At 36.0% G+C, this 19,759-nt stretch overlaps 1 protein-coding gene across 1 annotated transcript in view; it reads right to left on the bottom strand.

Moving 5' to 3' along the window:
• Positions 1-761: 761 nt before the first annotated feature.
• DSTN (destrin, actin depolymerizing factor) overlaps positions 762-19,759 on the bottom strand; it is a 33,028-nt gene continuing 14,030 nt past the window's right edge. Inside the window, exons 2-4 of the mRNA XM_044663420.1 lie at positions 10,819-11,126; positions 6,114-6,190; positions 762-2,044 (exon numbers count right to left, since the gene is read on the bottom strand). Coding sequence (XP_044519355.1) covers positions 1,935-2,044; positions 6,114-6,190; positions 10,819-11,126 — 495 coding nt within the window. The 3' untranslated portion in view covers positions 762-1,934. The remainder of the gene's footprint in view (positions 2,045-6,113; positions 6,191-10,818; positions 11,127-19,759) is intronic.

Genomic DNA, 19,759 nt, shown 5'->3' with positions numbered 1-19,759 from the left:
CTGGCTCACCCTGCTATCACGGTCTTGGCAAATGGGCTTTAGGCCCTGATGTCTACCCCAAGTATGTGACTGGAATGGGGGATGTTCAACAATCTGGTTCCCACCTCTCCATTCATTTTGTATCACCCCACACCCCTTTCTTTCCTTAATTCTCAAACTTTACATCCTAAAAGGGTTGCTTTCAAAACAGTCCATCCCCATCTCTATTCTTTTTGCCGAGAAATCCCCTTGCCTGGATATTCTTCCTTCTTTTCTGTCTCTTAAGAATCCCTCCCTGCACTGCCCTTATGAAAAGTCACTGCTGGCATTTTTTTCAATCTTGAATTATCTTGACCTTCTGTCTTAGAATCAATATTATGTATTTGTTCCAAGGCAGAAGCGCTGTAAGGGTGGGCAATGTGGGTTAAGTAGCTTGCCTGGGGTCACACAGCTAGGAAGCCACGTTTTGAACTCAGGACCACGCCGTCTCTGGGCCTGGCTCTCAATCCACTGAGCCATCCAAGAGTGATAGCCTTTCCAGTGCATTACAAGATACTGGAGATAGGACTCAATTCCTGAAAATGACGATAGGTTCCCTTGGATCAGGGTTCTGGCACCAGGATTGTGTCGTGAACATTTTATAACCCCTAGAAAAACTAAATCATGGATGGCATTTGCTTAGTACTTTAAAGTCTGGCTTTATGCGTGTCTGTCCTCACAAAAGCCTGGAAATAGGTCCATCCGTTTGTCCCAAGTGAACACATGAATAAATGACACAGGAGACTAGTTAAAAATGCTTCCTTTATTAAATAAAGCCAATCTGCTATCTCTAGATTTGTTTGTGCATCTCTACACTGGTCCAAAGTGTTATGCCCATGGTGTTAAGACAATCACTGAAAGCGTTCATAAAGTAGATGATTAAAGTGAGTATTATGTCTCATACCTGTTCCCCATTTCACAAACAATCAACATATCTCTATAGGAAATTAAGAAGCCTCCCCATGTCCCAAAGAAACCTCTGCTTAATGATCTTCCACAGCTTACAGTACTAGAAGCAGGATAGTTCTGAAGGATACACAATTCAAGATATCACAAGCCTCCCAGCTTGTCAACACAATGTTCTGCCATTTTCATCGACAAACCAGGTTACTGCAGAGCTAGAATTTGTTTTGTGTAATAATTTGGTGTAACAATAAAGGTTATTTCATGATCACTCCAGAATGCATTGTGATTTCCAGAATGAGAAATTATTTCATCAGAACAGAGTCTCACAGCCAGTGAATAAAAGAGCTTTTACCAGAGGTTCGAGGAGTTGCTTCCTGTGTTCTATGTGCTTTAAAGAGTGCTTTGAAAGATTAGCTTTTACTACTTGTGTACACAATTTTAAGGCAGTCTTTATCACACATTAACTGTTAAAGTGAAGACAGCCTGAGTTGACTTACTACTGTATTTAGTGGATTAGTACTGGTTTTAGAATTTTTGAGGAGAAATGCTTTCCATTCAAACTTTTAAAGCCAGTTTCTATTTAGCTCAAGGAAGAATTTTTAAATGGGTCTAAACTGCCATCAGATTGTGGCCAATATGGAGATTATGGCCAAAGGAGAGACAGTAACTATAGAAGTTACAAAAATGTCTTTTAAATTCTCCATTCTATACTTATGGCCACTTTTTTTTGGTTTTAATCATAATAAATTAAAAACCCTGAGCTTAAATAATAATCTTAATGCCAACTTGCCAAATAGACTGTCAGACAGCAAAAATTTAATTTACAACCATGAAACTTTAGACTTTAGATTTATTTAGGGTTATTTTTATACAGATTTATATAATATCTGGTTTAGAACAAGACAGCTCCCCCTCAGTGAAACCCTGGCCTAAATATATTTGTTTTACATATTTAGCAAGAAGATACATTAAACATGGAAGCTTTTCAACTTGTGGCACTGAATGATCATCTACACAGGACATCCTTCAAAAGCTACAATTAAGGATCCTCCTAGTTTCTCAGCAATACAAGCGCGGTTGAGGTCTTCTGGTCCATTTGCTTGACATTCATGTTTAATGCCTGTAGAAGAAAAACAAATCACTCAATGAAGCAATTTTTCATTATCTTTATATCCGACTTAGATTTGAGATGGCTATGGAGATGCTTTGATAGTCTTGGGTTCAGGGGTCCAATGAAACACCAATCTTGACTGACAGTTACTAAAATTAAAGAGGGAAAATTCCCAACAGGATTTTCATGGGCTATAAAAACCATTATATCTATTTCAACTCTGGTCTTTTTGTTCAATACAGAAATTTAACACTATTGAGGTTGGGCACAATTTATTTTCTCACTCAAATTATAATCTCATACAACACAAGCAACACAACAATAGTTCATCAATATTATAGCTTTTCTGTATCATTAAATAAACATTATTCAATTTGGGGGGGAAAGACTTGACTAAACAAATTGGAATACACGACAAGTTTTTTTTTTTTTTTTAAGCCCTTCTCAGAATCGATACTGTGTATTGGTTCCACAGCAGCAAGAGTGGCAAGAATAGGCAATGGGGATTGAGTGACTTAATCAGTGACACAGCGGTGGCTGTTGTGGTATTGTTGGTAAATGTTGATGGAATCTTAGGTACAGTAGTAGTGCTGCTGCTGTCAGCACTTCGGTCTTGGAGTCAATACTGTGTATTGACTTATAGGTGGAAGATTGGTAAGGGTAGGCAATGGGGGTCAAGTGACCTGCCCAGGGTCATACAGCTGGAAAGTGTCTGAGGTCATTTTTGAACCTAGGACCTCCTGTCTCTAGGCCTGACTCTCACTCCACTGAGCTACCCAGCTGCCCCCTATTTCTATATTTTTTCGTTAGTAGCATATTGCAATCTACGTGTCCCAGTTATTATAGCTCTCCAATGCCCTTTTTAAAAAAAATTTTTTTAAGTTAGTTTCTGTCTTAGAATCAATACAAATATAAGTTCTAGGCAAACAGGTCAGATATCTTGCCCAGGGTGAGGCAGCTAGGAAGTGCCTGAGGCCAGATTGGAACCCAGGTCCTCTCCACTCCTGGCCTGGCAATATCCACTGAGCCACCTAGTTGTCTCTCCTGTGCCCTTTAAATGAATCACTAATTCTTTTCATGACTCATAGATAATGGCATCACAAGGAGTATACTGAATTTTAAAAAAATAAGATGGAGCTCCATCTCAAGAAGGGTTTAGTTATCATTGACAGTACTTGATAATTGCTCAGTGATCTGTGTTCAGTAGGCAAAGATATGAGAGTGGTTTGCCCTCTCCTTTTCTAGTGTGTTTCCATTTTATTGATGAGAAAATGAGGCAAATTAGGGTTGGGTGATTTGTTCAGTCACACAGCTGGATTTGAACTCAGACCTTCCTGACTCCAAGCTCTGTGCTCTGTGTTCTGTGTTCTATCTCCTAGCTGCTCCCTGCTCTCTTTACTACTTCCTATTCAATTCTAGGCCCAGCTCACTATTCATATGCAATAATGGCCCAAGATGTATGTACTGATGGAGCTTTTAGGAGCTGAACTGAACATCAGTCTCAGCAATACATTCTTCATGTGCCTGGTTTCTCCTGTATATATGGTTCGGTTAAATTTCTGTGTTGAGCATGTATCTCATTTAGAAATCTCAGAAATACTACAGGCCTCGTTGTAATCCACACATCATTTACTAACAAATTGCATTTGAAAGACTTCATTGTAAAAGAAAAATTCGCTTCCATCTGGACTTAGTGGGATATCCTCCATGCCAGTGGCAAACATGTTATCTCCTTCTATTTATATTTTACATTATAAAAAAGACAATTTTAATCCATGAACTGATTTACCAAAATAAAAATAATTTTGGTAAATCAGTTCATGGATTAAAATTGTCTTTTTTAAAGGAAATGTTATGATTTTAACATATGAAAGGAAGACATCTTGCTAGAACAAAATATTTAAAATGCTATTTCAGGGGTAGCTGGGTGGCTCAGTGGATTGAGAGCCAGGCCTAGAGATGGGAGATCCTAGGTTCAAATCTGGCCTCAGACACTTCCTAGTTGTGTGACCCTGGGCAAGTCACTTGACTCCCATTGCCCACCCTTACCAATCTTCTGCATTGGAGTGAATACACATCATTGTGTATTGACTCCAAAGCAGAAGGTAAGGGTTTTCATAAAAAAATTTTTTAAAATGCTCCTTCGCTCTACTTATAAATAAACAATGCTTTTTAAATAATCCATGAATAAAGCCCAGTGGGGCCTTGCATTCTCTGCATCTTTCAATCAATAAAATATGTATCAAACTATCTTATATTTCTTTTGTTACTTTTATTTGTATGTGTCTTCCCAATAAAAACGGAAGTTTTTTGAGGACAGAGACTGTTCCATCAGTCTCTGCTTATTACCCCCCAGGACCTAGTGTAGTGCTTGGCACATGATAGGTGCTTAACTACTGATTGAAAAGATATGATCTGTTATAGAATATCACTTGGGAAAGCCTATCTGTCCCTCTCATAACTAAATCAAGAATGTCTTAGATATGTGTCTTATTCTCAAGAATTCACAGAGATGAAAAAGTAAGCATTGAGTCAGTAGTTAGTATCTTGGTTGCTTTTTTTCTGTGGTTTCTCCCAAGCATAGAATCACAGAATCTCAAAGCTGGAAGGAACAGAGGCCATTTAGTGACTATATGCCCAAAAAAATCTTCTCCACAACAAGCAGAAATGGTTATCAAGGCTTTTTCTTAAGACCACTAATGAGGAAAACGCCACTACCTTCAGAGACAGCCTTTACTATTCTGGAATGACTCTAATCCTTGAAAATGTTTTGGTTGGTTGGTTAGTTGGTTTGTGGGGATATCAAGCCTAAGCGTGCTTCTTTGTTATTTCCACCCGGTTTCCAGTTCCGGTCTGGGGTGAAATACAAAAGGTCTGATTTCTTTTCTATATGATAGCTTTCCAAGTACTTTAATCAGTACCCATAGTCTACAACCTCCCGTCCTGAGGCACAAAACCATGTTTCACTATTAAGAGAATTAATTCACTATTAATTGCTCCCTGCATTGATAAAAGGCTCTTTCTGCAATTACATATCATAAGCACTGTAATATGAGGTGTTTGAATATCCTGTGAAATGAGGTTCTTATTGCTTTTAGATACATAATAAAAAACCAACTTTTCATTTATAGATTATGTCAATATTTATATTTCATTCTTTCTGTATCTCCTATTTTTAAAATGTTTACAGACCCTCTAAAATCTGAGTGATTATTTGGACCCTCTGTCCCTCTCATCACTAAAACAGAAACAGGTCAGATAGAAAGAAGCTGTACACTCCCTTCCCATCCACACAATTTGTTGGCATAAATTATCTAAAAATCACGACTCTCTAAAGGCCCCTTTGTTCCAAAGTCAAGGACATATTATTCCATTTGTGCAAAGTTCTGTTTACAATTCTATTTCATTAAGTTCCAAGTCAATATAATTTATTGCTTAGAAGATACAAATATAAGAATTGTTAACTAACCAATTAGATCACACATCTAATAGTGTATCTTAAACTAAACTGAGAACCAAAATGAAGTAATGACTAAGCACACAAAACCAGTATATGGCACCAATTTTGGTTAACAGGATACTTCCACCTCTTTGTACTTTGTATCTATTTTAACTCTTGAAAGAAAAGCACTATGGTTAGCACCTCTTTTAAATAATAGCCTTACAGGGAAAAAAAAAAAAACCTTTGTTCCCCCTCCCCCAAAAGGGGGGGGGGGGAAGGGCAGAGAGTGAGAAATAATAGTCTTTGGGGAGTTTCCCCTGGACTTTCTGAGTGGGAAATGACCTTTAAAAAAAAATCACCAAGAGGGAACAGCTCAGTGGATTGAGAGCCAGGCCTAGAGATGGGAGATCCTACGTTCAAATCTGGCCTCAGATGACACTTCCCAGCTGTGTGACCCTGGGCAAGTCACTTGACCCCCATTGAAACTACACCCAGTTTTTGCTTTTATATGTTTCATCCCAAAGTAATTCATTTCACTTCAAGTTAACCCTAATTATAAAAATTTTTTCTTCATATCAATCTAAAAACTGTCTTTCTTCCATTTCTATCCATTGTTCCCATAACTTTAATTCATACCTGGAAATTTCTTTTTGATTGCATCCTTGGAGCTTGCATAGATCATTTTACTTTTGAGAGGTGCTAGTTCTGGTGCCCTGAAACAAGGTACAAAAAACAAGGTTTCAAGCTTGTTAAAAAAATGTAAGATTCAATTCAACATTAAGAGAGTTTAAGAGAATGACTTATATGAAATGATACTCTTTTCATTCAAAATCCCTACCAATCTAATAGGAACGTTAAGGCATGTATGTAAATACCTATGGCATAAGCAAAAAATTGCTGAGAAATCTGAATATTAAGAATCTGACTTCCAATGGGAGCAGGGAAGACTTCATAAAGATGGCCCCTGACTAGGTCCTAGAAGGAAGGGATTTCCACAGCCAGATAAGGAAAAGGGGAGAAATCACTCAGAATAGCTGAGACAAATTCATGGATTGTAGTCTCAGAAGTTGGAAGGGACATCACTACATTCTAAGGCATGCAGGATAAGAAAAAAATGTAGACTATAATCTGAGAATAATTTCTTTAAAAGTCATATGGCATTAAGCAACAATGACTATTCACAAGTTGCCAATTTTCAATGTCAATAAGATATTTTTAACATTTAGAAAAATTTCAGGTAGTCTGCTCCTGATGGAATAATGAAAATAATTTATGCTTCATCTTTTTCTTGGCAACAGTACTCAAAAGTTTTCTGAAAAATAAAGCTACTGAATGCAAACTCTTTTTCTTCCTCAACCTCATCCTACTTTTGTTTTCCAAGTTTTAGGTCTACTCTCACACTATATTGTTAGTACAGTCAAAGAAGAGTTAATTTGTGCTATCCCTTCTTTAGCATTCATTAACTACTTACTTCTTAAACATGTCTTACTTTCAATTATGGTTATATTACCAAGACATTTCACCTACTGCCTTCCCCCTAATTTCAAAGAAGAATGTATCTAATGAATTTTTGAGATCAGGTGATCCTTGAGTTGCCAAGAAAAAGAATTATCTACCTTTCTAAAAATGTTGTTTACCCTAATTCAAGCACCGAGATGAAATGAGATGGAATAAGAATCTTGGACCTTTTTCTTTATAATTTGGAAGAACCAGATACCTTCTTAAAGAGGATGTAGAACCTCAATTCTCTGCACCTCTCAAGGATAGTAACTCTAGCTTCCTTGCCATGGCTAATGTTCGATCATTAGATTTGGTTTTCCAATAATAATTCTCCATTGTCAAGCTGAAGACTACAGGAATGAGCCTAGAATATTCTGTAAAGAACTCATAGATGTGCCTGCTATCGACAGATCCTCTTCCCTTTATCCAAAATACAGCATAAACGTATTGTACTATGATACAATTACCAGGACACAAAAGTTAAGCCTTCCTTCAATTCATGTTGAAATACATATTAACCTGATGGGAAAGATGAGAAAAGATGAATAGCTAAAGATGTATTTTTTCCTTCTTGAAAGGAAAACTATACTGAAATGTTATAAATCACTTTAATAAAAAGTGTGTCACTTTAGTAATCAGAACAGATTAAAATTAAAGGCAGTAGTAATAAAAGCTCACCCTAGGGGGGCAGCTGGGTAGCTCAGTGGAGTGAGAGTCAGGCCTAGAGACAGGAGGTCCTAGGTTGAAACCCGGCCTCAGCCACTTCCCAGCTGTGTGACCCTGGGCAAGTCACTTGACCCCCATTGCCCACCCTTACCAATCTTCCACCTATGAGACAATACACCAAAGTACAAGGTTTAAAAAAAAAAAAAAAAAAAAAAGCTCACCCTAGGGAAAACTTCAAAAGTAAAAGCCTATTTATCTTTGTTATGACAACTGAGCACAAAAGTTTAAAGTCTTTAAATTCTTTACTTGGGGGGGCCAGGTGCATAATGATAGTGAGGTGGTTCAGTGGATAAAGCACCAGGCCTGGATGCAAGCACAGTTGGGTTCTAATTTGGCCTCAAACACACTTCCTAGTTGCGTGACCTGAGCAATTCATAACCTCCATTTGCCTAGCCCTTTCCTTTCTGTCTTAAAGAGTAGTTACTAAGACATAAAGTAAGGGTTAAAAGAAATATTCTTAACTTGATTCCAGGAATTATCAATAAACTATACATTTCCTTTAATACGGTATCTGAGTAAACAAGTTTTTCTTGATCTTTTCTGTCTTCTTGTCACCATTTTTTCCCTAGTATTGTATTCTCAATGAAATAGGTACAATGGACCAATTATTAAAGTAAAAACAAAAGGGATATATATACATATATATATATAAAATGGCTACATTGAGAAGCACTATTTTAATATTACAGAAAGAAAAAAGCCACTATAATGATGCTGATTGTACAAATCTCAAGAAGAAAAGTTACAAATTAAGTTTTGCTGGACTTTGTTTTGTTCTCGACTTATGATTTCAATGGAATAGGGTGGAAGTTTCAAAATTGGCCCACATTTCTGAGGACTGAACCAGATCATAATATAATTGGGAAATATTTAACAAAAAATTTTTTTAAATAAATCATAAATGTTACAGTGTAATTTTCTAAGGAAAAATGAGCCCCTATGGAGAATTGAGTATACTTCAGAAGGAAATTCCCTAGGTATTCTGCAACTTAGTGTCTTAAGACAGTTGCCTTAAAAATTGATAGGCTTGCCCAGTCACATAACCAATATATGACAAGTCAAAATTAAGGTGAGCTCTTTTTGATTGAGTCCATTTCTATCTTCTACACCACAATACACTTCTAGCCAGCCTACTGCCAATATTAAAGCACAGTGGGAAGAGTCCTTTCCATGCTAAAATAAGTTGGGGTTCAAATCTAGCCTCAGACACTTTGTAACTGTGTGACCCTGGGCAAGTCACTTAAGCCCCACTGCCTAACCCTTACCATTCTTCGGCCTTGGAACCAATACACAGTATTGAATCTAAGACAGAAGCTCAGGTTTTAAAAATAAATAAAATAAAATGGGTTGGGGATTGCACAATTGCTCTCCCTTTTCAAGCACAGAACCCTACTCTTTGCCTACCATGCATGCAACCAGAAGTCTGGCCCAGTCAGAGAGTTTATATTATCACTGAGTAACTACAGTTGAAAAAAACCAATGCATTTATAAAGTCCAAGGACTTGATTCTAATCCTAACTCTGCCACTTATTAGCCATGGGCATCTTGGGCCGTTCACTTTAAGTTACTTATCTAAAATGGAGCTAGACTAGATGAGGGTTTTTCAATGTTTTCTGAATCATGTATCCCTTTGGCAGCCTGGGGAAGCTAAGGAAGCCATTTTAAGCTTTTTAAATGCATAAAGTAAAATACGAAAGATTAAAAAGAAACAGATTATACTGAAATACAATTTTGTCAAAATTATAATTGATAAATTATTTTTAAATTATTAAAATTTATAAATTTATAAATTATTTTTAGAAATAAACAAGTTCAGAGATTCTAGTTTTAAAACAGACTCAATAAAATCAGTCCCTTCCAGCTCTGTAGCTAAGTCTCGCTTCTGTTCTTTAATAGTAGCAAATCCTTTTAATCTTAGGATTTTCTAGTATGAAATACTACAACTAGTGAGGGATTCTTATTTTTAAAAGACTGCACCTTAAGTATTCCTCTGCAAATGAGCCATCAGTTAAAAAAATAAGAGGTAAATGGGGTGAATGTGCAATTTTCCAGATTTGTTAAGTTTAGGATCATAGGATATAGAAATGGAAAAGGCCTTAAGAGATCATTTAATCAAATCCCCTTATATGAAGAAACTGAGGTCAGCAATGTTAAAGGACTTATCCAGAGTAACACTGGTACAGTCCAGAAATGGAAAGCTGATAAAAAGCTTGCTCTTACAAATTACCTGGGAACCAGACTAGTCATCTTAAATTGGGTGTACTGAAAGAGGCAGAACAAAAAATGATCAGGTTGCAGTGTTCTGTACATTTGCTTTTATAGTTATAGTTCGTATTCCCTATAACAATACAAAATCACAGTCCGTCTATAACTTGGTAGAAGGTCTCAGAGTTATTGTGGCCTAATAAGCCTTTAAAGTTAGCTAGACTGGTCCTCAAGATGGTAACCATACAGTCCATTGAGAGAGAGAGAGAGAGAGAAAGAGAGAGAGAGAGAGAAAGAAAAGAAGGAAAGAGAGAAAGAAAGAAAAGAAGGAAAGAGAGAAAGAGAAAGAAGGAAAGGAGGGAAAGGAAGGAAGGAAGGAAGGAAAGGAAGAAAGGAAGAAAGAGAGACTGACAGATGAGCATTTCCTTTGGCTCCCTTTTTTTTGTCCATCACTGGTCTAGTAGGTACTAAATATATTTAATGAACAAATGTAATTTATGAATTACAACTCTACCTCTCAAATGCAAAATGTAATGGAAAAGATATTGCATAACTGAACAAATAAGCCACCATTCTTTTTGCTTAAACCAGAAGTTATTTCTTGGGTAAAGTAAGACTTTAGCTTATAGTAAACACACAGAAGCTATATATAAAATAAGCTTATTTAAATTCCCAAATGGTAATACATACAATTTATGTCTAATTAAGGAGCTATGAAGGGATATTAGGTTGTACAACCAAAATTAAGAATTCCCAAGATTGCATTAAGCTCTCAGTAAAAAAAATTAAACAAGTAAAGCAGTTTTGAGAAGACTCTAAAGCCCTTTAGTCCCAGATAGTTCTAAGAATGATGTCATAAGGAAATACTATAATCTCGAATTACATGAATTTCATTTCTGGTGATACTTACCATAGAAAAAACATCAACTCTTCTTTTCTTGATTCCTTTGTTTCAAAGCTTGCATCATATAAAGCATAGCGACAATCCTTTTCAGGAAGCATTCCCACAAAATGCTTGAAAGGATCAGTAATGGTTACACCAACATCTCCCACTAAGATCTCTTTGCCTTCTTCCACAATGATGCATTTTTTGTCAGCACTGAGACAAAAGATAACTGCCTTCTTTCTTTTCTTGATTTCTTCTGGTGTGGAACATTTCCGAACCTTCATATCATAAAAAATGCGGCATACTTCATCAGCTACTTGGACTCCTGAGGCCTGTTATCATAACGAGAGAAGACAAAGTTCTTTAGTCTTTGGCAAATAATTAATAAGACATTTAACATTGCCTGATAACAGAAGATGGGAGCTACACATATTCCCCAAATTGTAAACACTTGTCTTGCAGTCCGACTTTCAAACTACCTGCCTACTCTCTTGCACATGGCCCTGAACTCCTTATGGTGCTCTTTCCCCAACTAACACCTGGACCTAAGGAAGAGCAGAAGAGCATTTCTAGAATTTTATTTTTATTGTTCTCTTCTCACAGTGCAACAGGAAGCCAGAAGAAGGTTGCTATGATAGAAATGTTCCTGCTATTATTTCATTCTCTTCTCAAAGATCAGACAGCTGACATGTCTGTGTTAAGGAATATCAGCATTTTCCCGGCCACTATATTCTCATGTCATGATAGAATTAATTTACCCACAGAAACAATGCCATAAGTGATGATTAGATTCCCAGCTATGTTCTGAGTTGAACAGGATTTTGTGGGCTAGCTTGAAAGGCTACTTGTATAAACTCTACCTGTATAAGAGTTTCCTTTAAAAAAAAAAGTAACAGATATAACATTGTTCCACAACCTTCTGACAATTACTATTAAGAGACAAAAGACAGGAAGACATATTCAACAAGTGTCTACTACTGTCATAAAGGATGTTTACCACCGAGGCCAAATGAGATTCCTCACAGATACTCCAATTTACAAATAACACTAATCTGAATAGACTGAGTTCTAAAACTCTAAAGTCTCCTAAAGAAACTCATAATCAGTTAAAATTTATGCTTTATTATCCACACAGGAAAAACCAAATGGATAAATTAGTTGACTCTTTTCTTTTATAATAAAGTTTTATCTTACCCTTTGTAGTAATTGTTATATCAAGTTTGAAAAAGCTCAATTTTACTAGCAATCTATATTCTTACATTTTAAAACTATCACTCTACTAAAAATGGGGGAGAAGGACTATCAATAAAGCAAAATGAAAATCAACAAGGGGTCAAATGTCATCACCTCAATTGTAATTTTCAGGACAATAACAAGTCTGAGGTTCATTACTTATAAAATACATACTTGAGTGATTTGGGTACTAGATAAGATTATCCTCTTAAAATATTTTCCATTTCTAACACCCTCCACCTATACTGAATATATTATAAAAGGCCTATAATCCAATGTTGATAAAGGGTACTCATAGTTAAGCAAAAACACCCACACTACAATTTGGCAATTAGGGAGTTAGAGATTTAACTTGATATTTGTCTTAAGATAATTATACATTTAGAGGAATCTTAGAGGTCATGGGTTCCAATCCCTTCATTTTCTTTTTCCAAATGAGGAAACTGTATCCCAGAGGTAAAATGATTAGCCAAAAGCAGCACAGGCTTAGTACAGCTGGGGTTTAAACTCAGGTCTTCTAACTCCAAACCTAGCATCTTTTCTACTGGAGTGGTAAAGACTGAATGGAAGAAAATAACTATAAGCAAAAGGAAAAATTGAAGTTATGTAGGTCAGATATTTAAGAGAGATTAAGCAGAAGAATGAAAAAGAAAATATATACACAAGTTTTTCTGAATGGAGAATATCCACATAAATCAATAAACAAATCAGAAACACCTAGAAAGACTTACATGAACTGACTGATATAAAGTAAAGTGAGCAGAACCAGAAGAACACCATACACAGGAACAGCAATATTATGTAATGATCAACAAAGATCTAAGACAATTCAGAAGGACTTATGATGAAAAAAACTATCCACCTCTAAGAACTGACAAGAGTCCGACTACAGATTGAAGCATACTATTTTTTAATATTATTTTCATGTTTTTCTTTCTGATCTTTGCTTTCTTCTACAACATGGAAATGTCTTATACGACTGCCCATGTATAACTTATCTCAAATTGTCTTATGAGGGCAGAGGGAAAGGAGGTAGAGAATTTCTCACTCAAAATGTGAGAAAATGAAATGTTAAATATTGCTTCTACAGGTAACTGGGGGGGGGAGAGAATCAGTAAGTATTTATTGAATACTGTAAGATTTAAATCAATATTAATAACTTCCAAGTATTAATTTTATAAAGCTTATTAATAATCACTTGAGGTAGTATTTAAAAACCTAATTATCTAACAAAAGACCATTTGAGTAAGTTCTGCCTGCCTGCTCAAAGCCGGCTTCCACAGACACAATCACTGGAAGAGAAAGAAGGGGGCCAGAGCTACCCAAAACTTATATCCTCCCTACATTAGCACATAATGCAGAAGGAGCATGGGAAGCTGGAATTTAGAGTCCTGGGGAGAAAAATCTAATTATACAATACTTACTATGTGCCAGGTACAATGCTAGGTGACAAGAGATTTAAAAAAAACAAAACACAAATGAAACAATCTTTACTCTCCAAAGAGTTGACATTCTTGGGTTGGCAGGTTTTAAAAGAAGTACATATATATAACCATTGCCGTGTAACTATGTATAGAATAAATATAAAATTAAAAAGGTAGTTAGGAAAAGAGTATTTGTAGTTGAAGAGATTGGGGAAGTTTTGTGTAGAGGGTGATGCTTGGAGGAAGAAGTAAATGGAAAATTCTTTCCAGGATGGAGAATGGCCAATGTAAAGAAGATGGAAAGTCCTGTGTGATGAACAGGGAGAGGAAGATAGTTTGGCTGGACCATAGCCTTATAGGAAGGATAATAACGTATAAGGATGGAACTATAAGCTATAACCTGGATGAAAGGGGCATCAAAAGCCAAACAGGAATTTGTATATTTTATCATAGAGGCAATAAGGAGCCACTTGAGTTTACATGGTCAGATCTGCATTGAAGGATAATAACGTTTGGCAGGCATGTGGAGGACAAATTGGAGTAGAGACCTGAAGTAGGTAGACCACCTAGGAGGCAATGGCAATAGTCTAGAAATGGTAATGAAGGCTTGAAATAAGGTGGTACTAAATGCAATGTGACTGATTAGCTAGAATTTGATTCACCCTCCAGGGTAGATTTTTGCAGGTGGATTCATGCATTCTTTATCAGATAAATAAGCAAAGTTGTAGAATTTGGCCTTTGGAGGAAGAGTTACAGAAGTGGAAGCTTTGAAGGGAATTACAGAACACACACATAAAATCAACATAGATAAAACATTCATCATTAACAGAAGGAGTAGTATCTGAATGGCTAAAGTTCCAGGCTAAAGGCCTGGTTACTGATAAAGATATATGGGTGAAGAGAATCAGAGACTGGGTATAATGCTGAGGTTACATACCTGGATGTCTAGAAGAATGGTGGTGCCTTCAACAAAAATTTGAAGTGGGTGGGGTTTAAGGAAAAATACTTAGTTCTGGTTTAGACATAGTGAGTTTGAGATGTCTCCATATAAGTCTGCATGGAGATTATAATTAAAGCCATGGGAGCAGGTTAAATCACTCACTGAGACAGAACACAGCCAGGGACAGAGCCTTGGGCAATATCGAGTTAGGAGGATGATATCATGATGATTAGGCAAAGTAGACTGAGATGACTTGGAAAGACAGGTAGGAAGAGACTAATAAAGAACAGAATTTAAAACCACCAAAACATTGAAAGAGTACCACAGAATTTTCTTCACCACTTCTTTTACTTATAAGGTTATACAGAAATTGAGATTTAAAAAGAACTAATTTGATTAAGATTTTTTAAAAGATACATCAAATATACTAAAGGTTATTTCTACTTTCTTTGGCAAATAATAAGTTAACTAAACCTACTGAAAAGGATGATATAAACAGAATACCTTTTCAATTAAACAAGGTCTTGACAAGTATCTACTTATGCCAGTAACCCAGATAAGCATAGAATCCTATAAAATTTTGGCCTCCGTTTGAAGCCTTATTAATGAATTCAAATTTCTGATTTTTTTGGACCCTGAAAGTTCCAGACCTAGCATATATTATCTTAATTTCTTTCTAGGAAGTAGTTTCTTCATATACTTATGAAAGAATTCAAATAACATGTATTAATATATATGCTACGTAAAGCTCTGTTCTAGGTATCAATTGCTATAAACAATTCATATTTATATAACTTTCACATTTACAAAGTATAGAGGAAGACACATACATATTAAGAGCTTAAAAAATAAAATGATTCAAGGAATCTGAGTAGGAAGAGGTTAACTTCTGTTTCTTTGGGAGTTGTGTACCTAGTTAGCCTGCTAGACTGACTTAATTTGTGCAGTGATTTGTAGAGACTAAACACTAAAAAATGTCTGTTGAACTACACTGAATTGCAGACTTTTCCCCTCTACTTAATACAATGCTTACTGTAGGAATCAAGTCCTGCTATATTTCAAGCAATATATCCATCTATGCGATGATTTTTAATTTTGCATCTTTGTACTTTTCAAGGTCACCATGTCAACATGTCCTTTTGTGATGACTCAATTTTCAGAAATGAGATCTGGATAAAGACCAAAATGGAGCTGCAACACTGTCCCTTTGTTTAAATAAAGGAGGAGTTTTATTACCTGATATACGAAAACACTTAAAATTGTACTGGTTCCAATTTGACAATTCTAAAGGAAAAAATAAAACAGCACTCATGCACTTGATGTTTACATAATGTTAGAATGCTGGGAACTTATATACAGCAAGTTATATTTATATATATTTTTTAAAATTTATAAAGTATATACTATGTACAGATACTGAATTATCTGATTTGAGGAGGTAGGTGCTATCATTATTACCCCTTTTTAAAGATGCAGAAACTGAGGCAAATAGATTAAGTGACTCAGAGTATCAGATGCAGGATTTGACTACAAATCTTCCTGACTCCAAGTTTGGAGATCTACTCATTATACCACAATGCCCCTTCATTATAAACAGAGCTTAATGCTTCCCAAAGATTGGTTAGTACCCAATTAAATGATTCACATTAAAAGTAAAAGTGATTACATAGAAGGGGGAAGGACAGATGGATAAGGAAAGGAGTAAAAACTATTAATTCACTCCAGTGACTTCCTATTGACTCTAGGCTCAAACATTAGCTCCTCTGCACTGACATTTAAAACCCATCCCAACCTGGCCCCAACCTACCTTTCCAGTTTTACTATACACATCAATCTGCTTCCCTTACTCTGAGGTCCAGAGACAACTGGGCCTCTTGCTTTTTTTCCCACATGAAGGCTGGTCTGCAATCTCTCATCTCAACTGGATCTGTGACTGGGTTAAGAAGTGCCCAGAGGCACTCCTACCAATGTAAATTGGCATCTGTTATGCTATTTAGTAATATCCAAGTAAACCAAAAAGAATCACTAAAATGCAGTGGAATTCATATCATATTGGCTGGAATAGCTAAGTCTTTTGCAATGGACTATATATATTACAATAGTACTACTACTATGTACAACGTCTGCTCACTTAATTTTTTTTATTTTTTTTATTTTGCATCAGTTCAGATAAGTCTTCCCAAGTTTTTCTGAAACTATACCCCTCTTCATCATTTCTAATAACACAGTAGTATTCCATCACAATCATATACCATAGCTTGTCCAGTCATTCAATTCATGGACATCCCTTCAATTTCCAATTCTTTGCCACCACAAAAAGAGCTGCTATAAATATTCCTACATAGATCCTATTCTAAGGGCATTATTTTTTTTAAACCCTTACCACCTTCCATCTTTGAATCAATACTATGTATTGGTTCCAAGACAGAAAGAGAAGTAAGGACTAGGCAATGGGGGTCAAGTGACTTGCCCAGGGTCACACAGCTGGGAAGTGTCTGAGGCCAGATTTGAACCTAGGACCTCCCGTCTCTAGGCATGGCTCTCAATCCACTGAGCTACCCAGCTGGCCCCATTATTATTGACATAATAACATTTATAGAGTGCTTTCAAGGTTTACAAAATGGTTTCCCATACCTCGATTCTATGATGAAGGTAGTACAAGTATTCTCAACTAAGGGATACTAACTGGGGGCACAAAGAGAACTGAATTGACTCAAGTCACAGAGCTAGATCATACTCCATTGATGGAGTTAGGCCAATTTCATGGGTCCTTGGCACAGTCTCTTTACCATCTGTGCAGCTTCCCCTCCCTCCCCCCAGTTTAACTCTGTTCCTATGAGGCTAACCACAGCAAGACATCATGTTTTTCAAGGAACCAATTACTGGCATTAGGTAAAATATGGCTGTATAAATAGTGTTATTTTGTTATTATTTCCATTCTTGCCTACAATTTAACTTTCATAGTAAAACAGTAAGGATTAAATTCTCTGTGCCAACACAGATACAGACTAGAGAAAACACTTTTTATTGTATTGAAACCAGGATAGATACTTTTTTCTCAGTATCAAAGTTTATAATGTCTTTTATTCATAATCACTACAATAATGCTTTACTTATCTGAAAAACATGACATCCTCCTTCCACCAATCTCATATACCCTGGAAAAATCCTAGTTTATGAGAATTAATTAGTTCAAAACAATCAGGACTGAAACAGTTTTGCAACAAATCCAGATGAAGGGAGAGGGAAGGAAGAAATTTATACCCAAAGCAAGCATTTTGTCACACTAAAGGCCAAACTCTTTTGTGTAATGAGCCATCTGCAGTGACTTAGGTTGAAACTATAGGTCTTCTGAACACAGAACAAACATTTTCTGCTCTGTAGGAAAGAATCTTGAGAGCAAAAATAGATTGCTATTAAAACAAGTTTGTTGATTACAAAGATATGTTATCCACAGCTTTAGTTCTCAGTGACCTTAGGAAAACAGCAATCTTCCAGAAAACTACTCCAATTTTTAAAATAGTTGTGGCTACAGCATGACTTAACAGTACCAACTCAATTGGACATTTGTTTTTCATTTGTTTCAGTGGAGAATGCAGAAGGGGATGAGAAAAATTTTATACTGAAGACCTACTTAATATACATAGCTTGATAAAAGTTATTTACACACAAGAGGAATGTTGCCATAAAAATGAAGGGTTGGTTATAAGTCCATAAACATAAAATATACTAAACCCAATTTCCTATACTGTTATATTTGAATACTGACATGTGATAACAGAAACTTGAAAACCATGCTTCTGTTTAATCATTGTTCACAATTCTGACAATCCTGAACTCAAATGTAATGTTTTAAACTATGTCCCAAAGAGTCAAAACTTTGATCCCGAGGCAGCCATTAAACTCAAGTACTCCACCTGATCTCAGCTCATATAAAAAAAAATCTGTCCTTCGCAAGGTAAAATGGGAGATAAGAGCTAAGTTTTCTATTTCCAAGGTTGAATTTACACAATCACAAGCATGCATTTATAAGAACACATATATCAGATCAAAGTATGTATATGAATGTTCTCTTCCAGGTTAATGGCAACTCAAGCATTAACTACCATACAACATGCAAGACCCTGTGTTAGGAACTGGGGACACAAAGACAAAAATCAAAGTGTTTTTTTTCCCCACCCAAATAGTTTTAATTCTATTTGGATAGATATAGCAGGGCTATAAGTGCCCGTTGTCATATTAAGATAGTTAAGGGTATTAATGGGGAGCAGGGTAGAGATTAGGGAAGGTTTCACTAAAGAACTCTGAACCCAGTTCTGAAAGAGTAACAGGCAAGGCTGAAATGTAATATAGAAATTGAACTTGTGCTTTCATTGGTATAGGAATTAATTTGGCTCCTCTGCAAACGTACAATTTTAAGAAAGGTTAAATGACTTGTACAGTGTCACATATAGCCAATATACAACAGAGATTGCACTTGAACCCAGGTCATCTTGGTTCTGAGGCTAACTCTATCCACAATGCTACAATGGCTTTTCACATTAAGAGGAGTACTGTGAATTAAGGCTGGAAAGACAGGTAGGAGTCAGCTTGTGAAGGATTTAAACACCAGGCTGGGCTGAAGAATTGTATTCTATTCTAAAGACAATAGGAGTTGGCTATGGGAGGGGGTGTGAGAGGAGGGTAGGGAAAGAATGTGAATCATGTAACCAAGAAAAGAATTTCTTAAACAATTAAATAAAATTTTAAAAAAAGCTTTAATGGATTGAGGATAAAATAAAACTTACTTAACCCACAAAAAAACTGAATAAATAAATAAAGGCAATAGGGAGCCACTAAGATTTCTGAAAAGAATATGTAAGACCTGTCCCTTAGATTGACAGAAGGAAGGAGTCAAATTAGAAGACTAATAATACTCCAGGTGAGAAATTATAAGGGCTTGGGTTAAGACCTTTGCAATATGAATTGAGAGGAGATGGGATACAAAAGTTGTTGTGGAGTAGATTCAACAAGATTTGGCAGCTGACTGGATATGAGGAATAAGGAAGAAATGAAGAATCAAGAAGGGATGTCATGAATCTGAATAAATGAATGGATCCTTCAACAAAAATGGAAAATTTAAAAGGATTTCTGTCCATTCCAGTTGTGTCAAAGGAACTTGAAGGAAACATGATTAACCTCAATGGATGGCATAACAGGAGGCTTAGTGAAAGTCATTTTAAACAGCACTTTGAAAAAAAGAGGCTCCTTTCTTTCTCCCTGAAAATCCTTGGGTCCTAAGGATTCTACCGAGAAATAAGATAATAATATGGTCAGAGAATATTAGTACATCTGGCAATTATTTACATTAATTTTAAAATCACAACAG

This window comes from Gracilinanus agilis, chromosome 2 (assembly GCF_016433145.1).
Source record: "Gracilinanus agilis isolate LMUSP501 chromosome 2, AgileGrace, whole genome shotgun sequence".
Taxonomy (NCBI): Eukaryota; Metazoa; Chordata; class Mammalia; order Didelphimorphia; family Didelphidae; genus Gracilinanus; species Gracilinanus agilis.
This window is presented reverse-complemented; position numbering and strand designations above follow the sequence as displayed.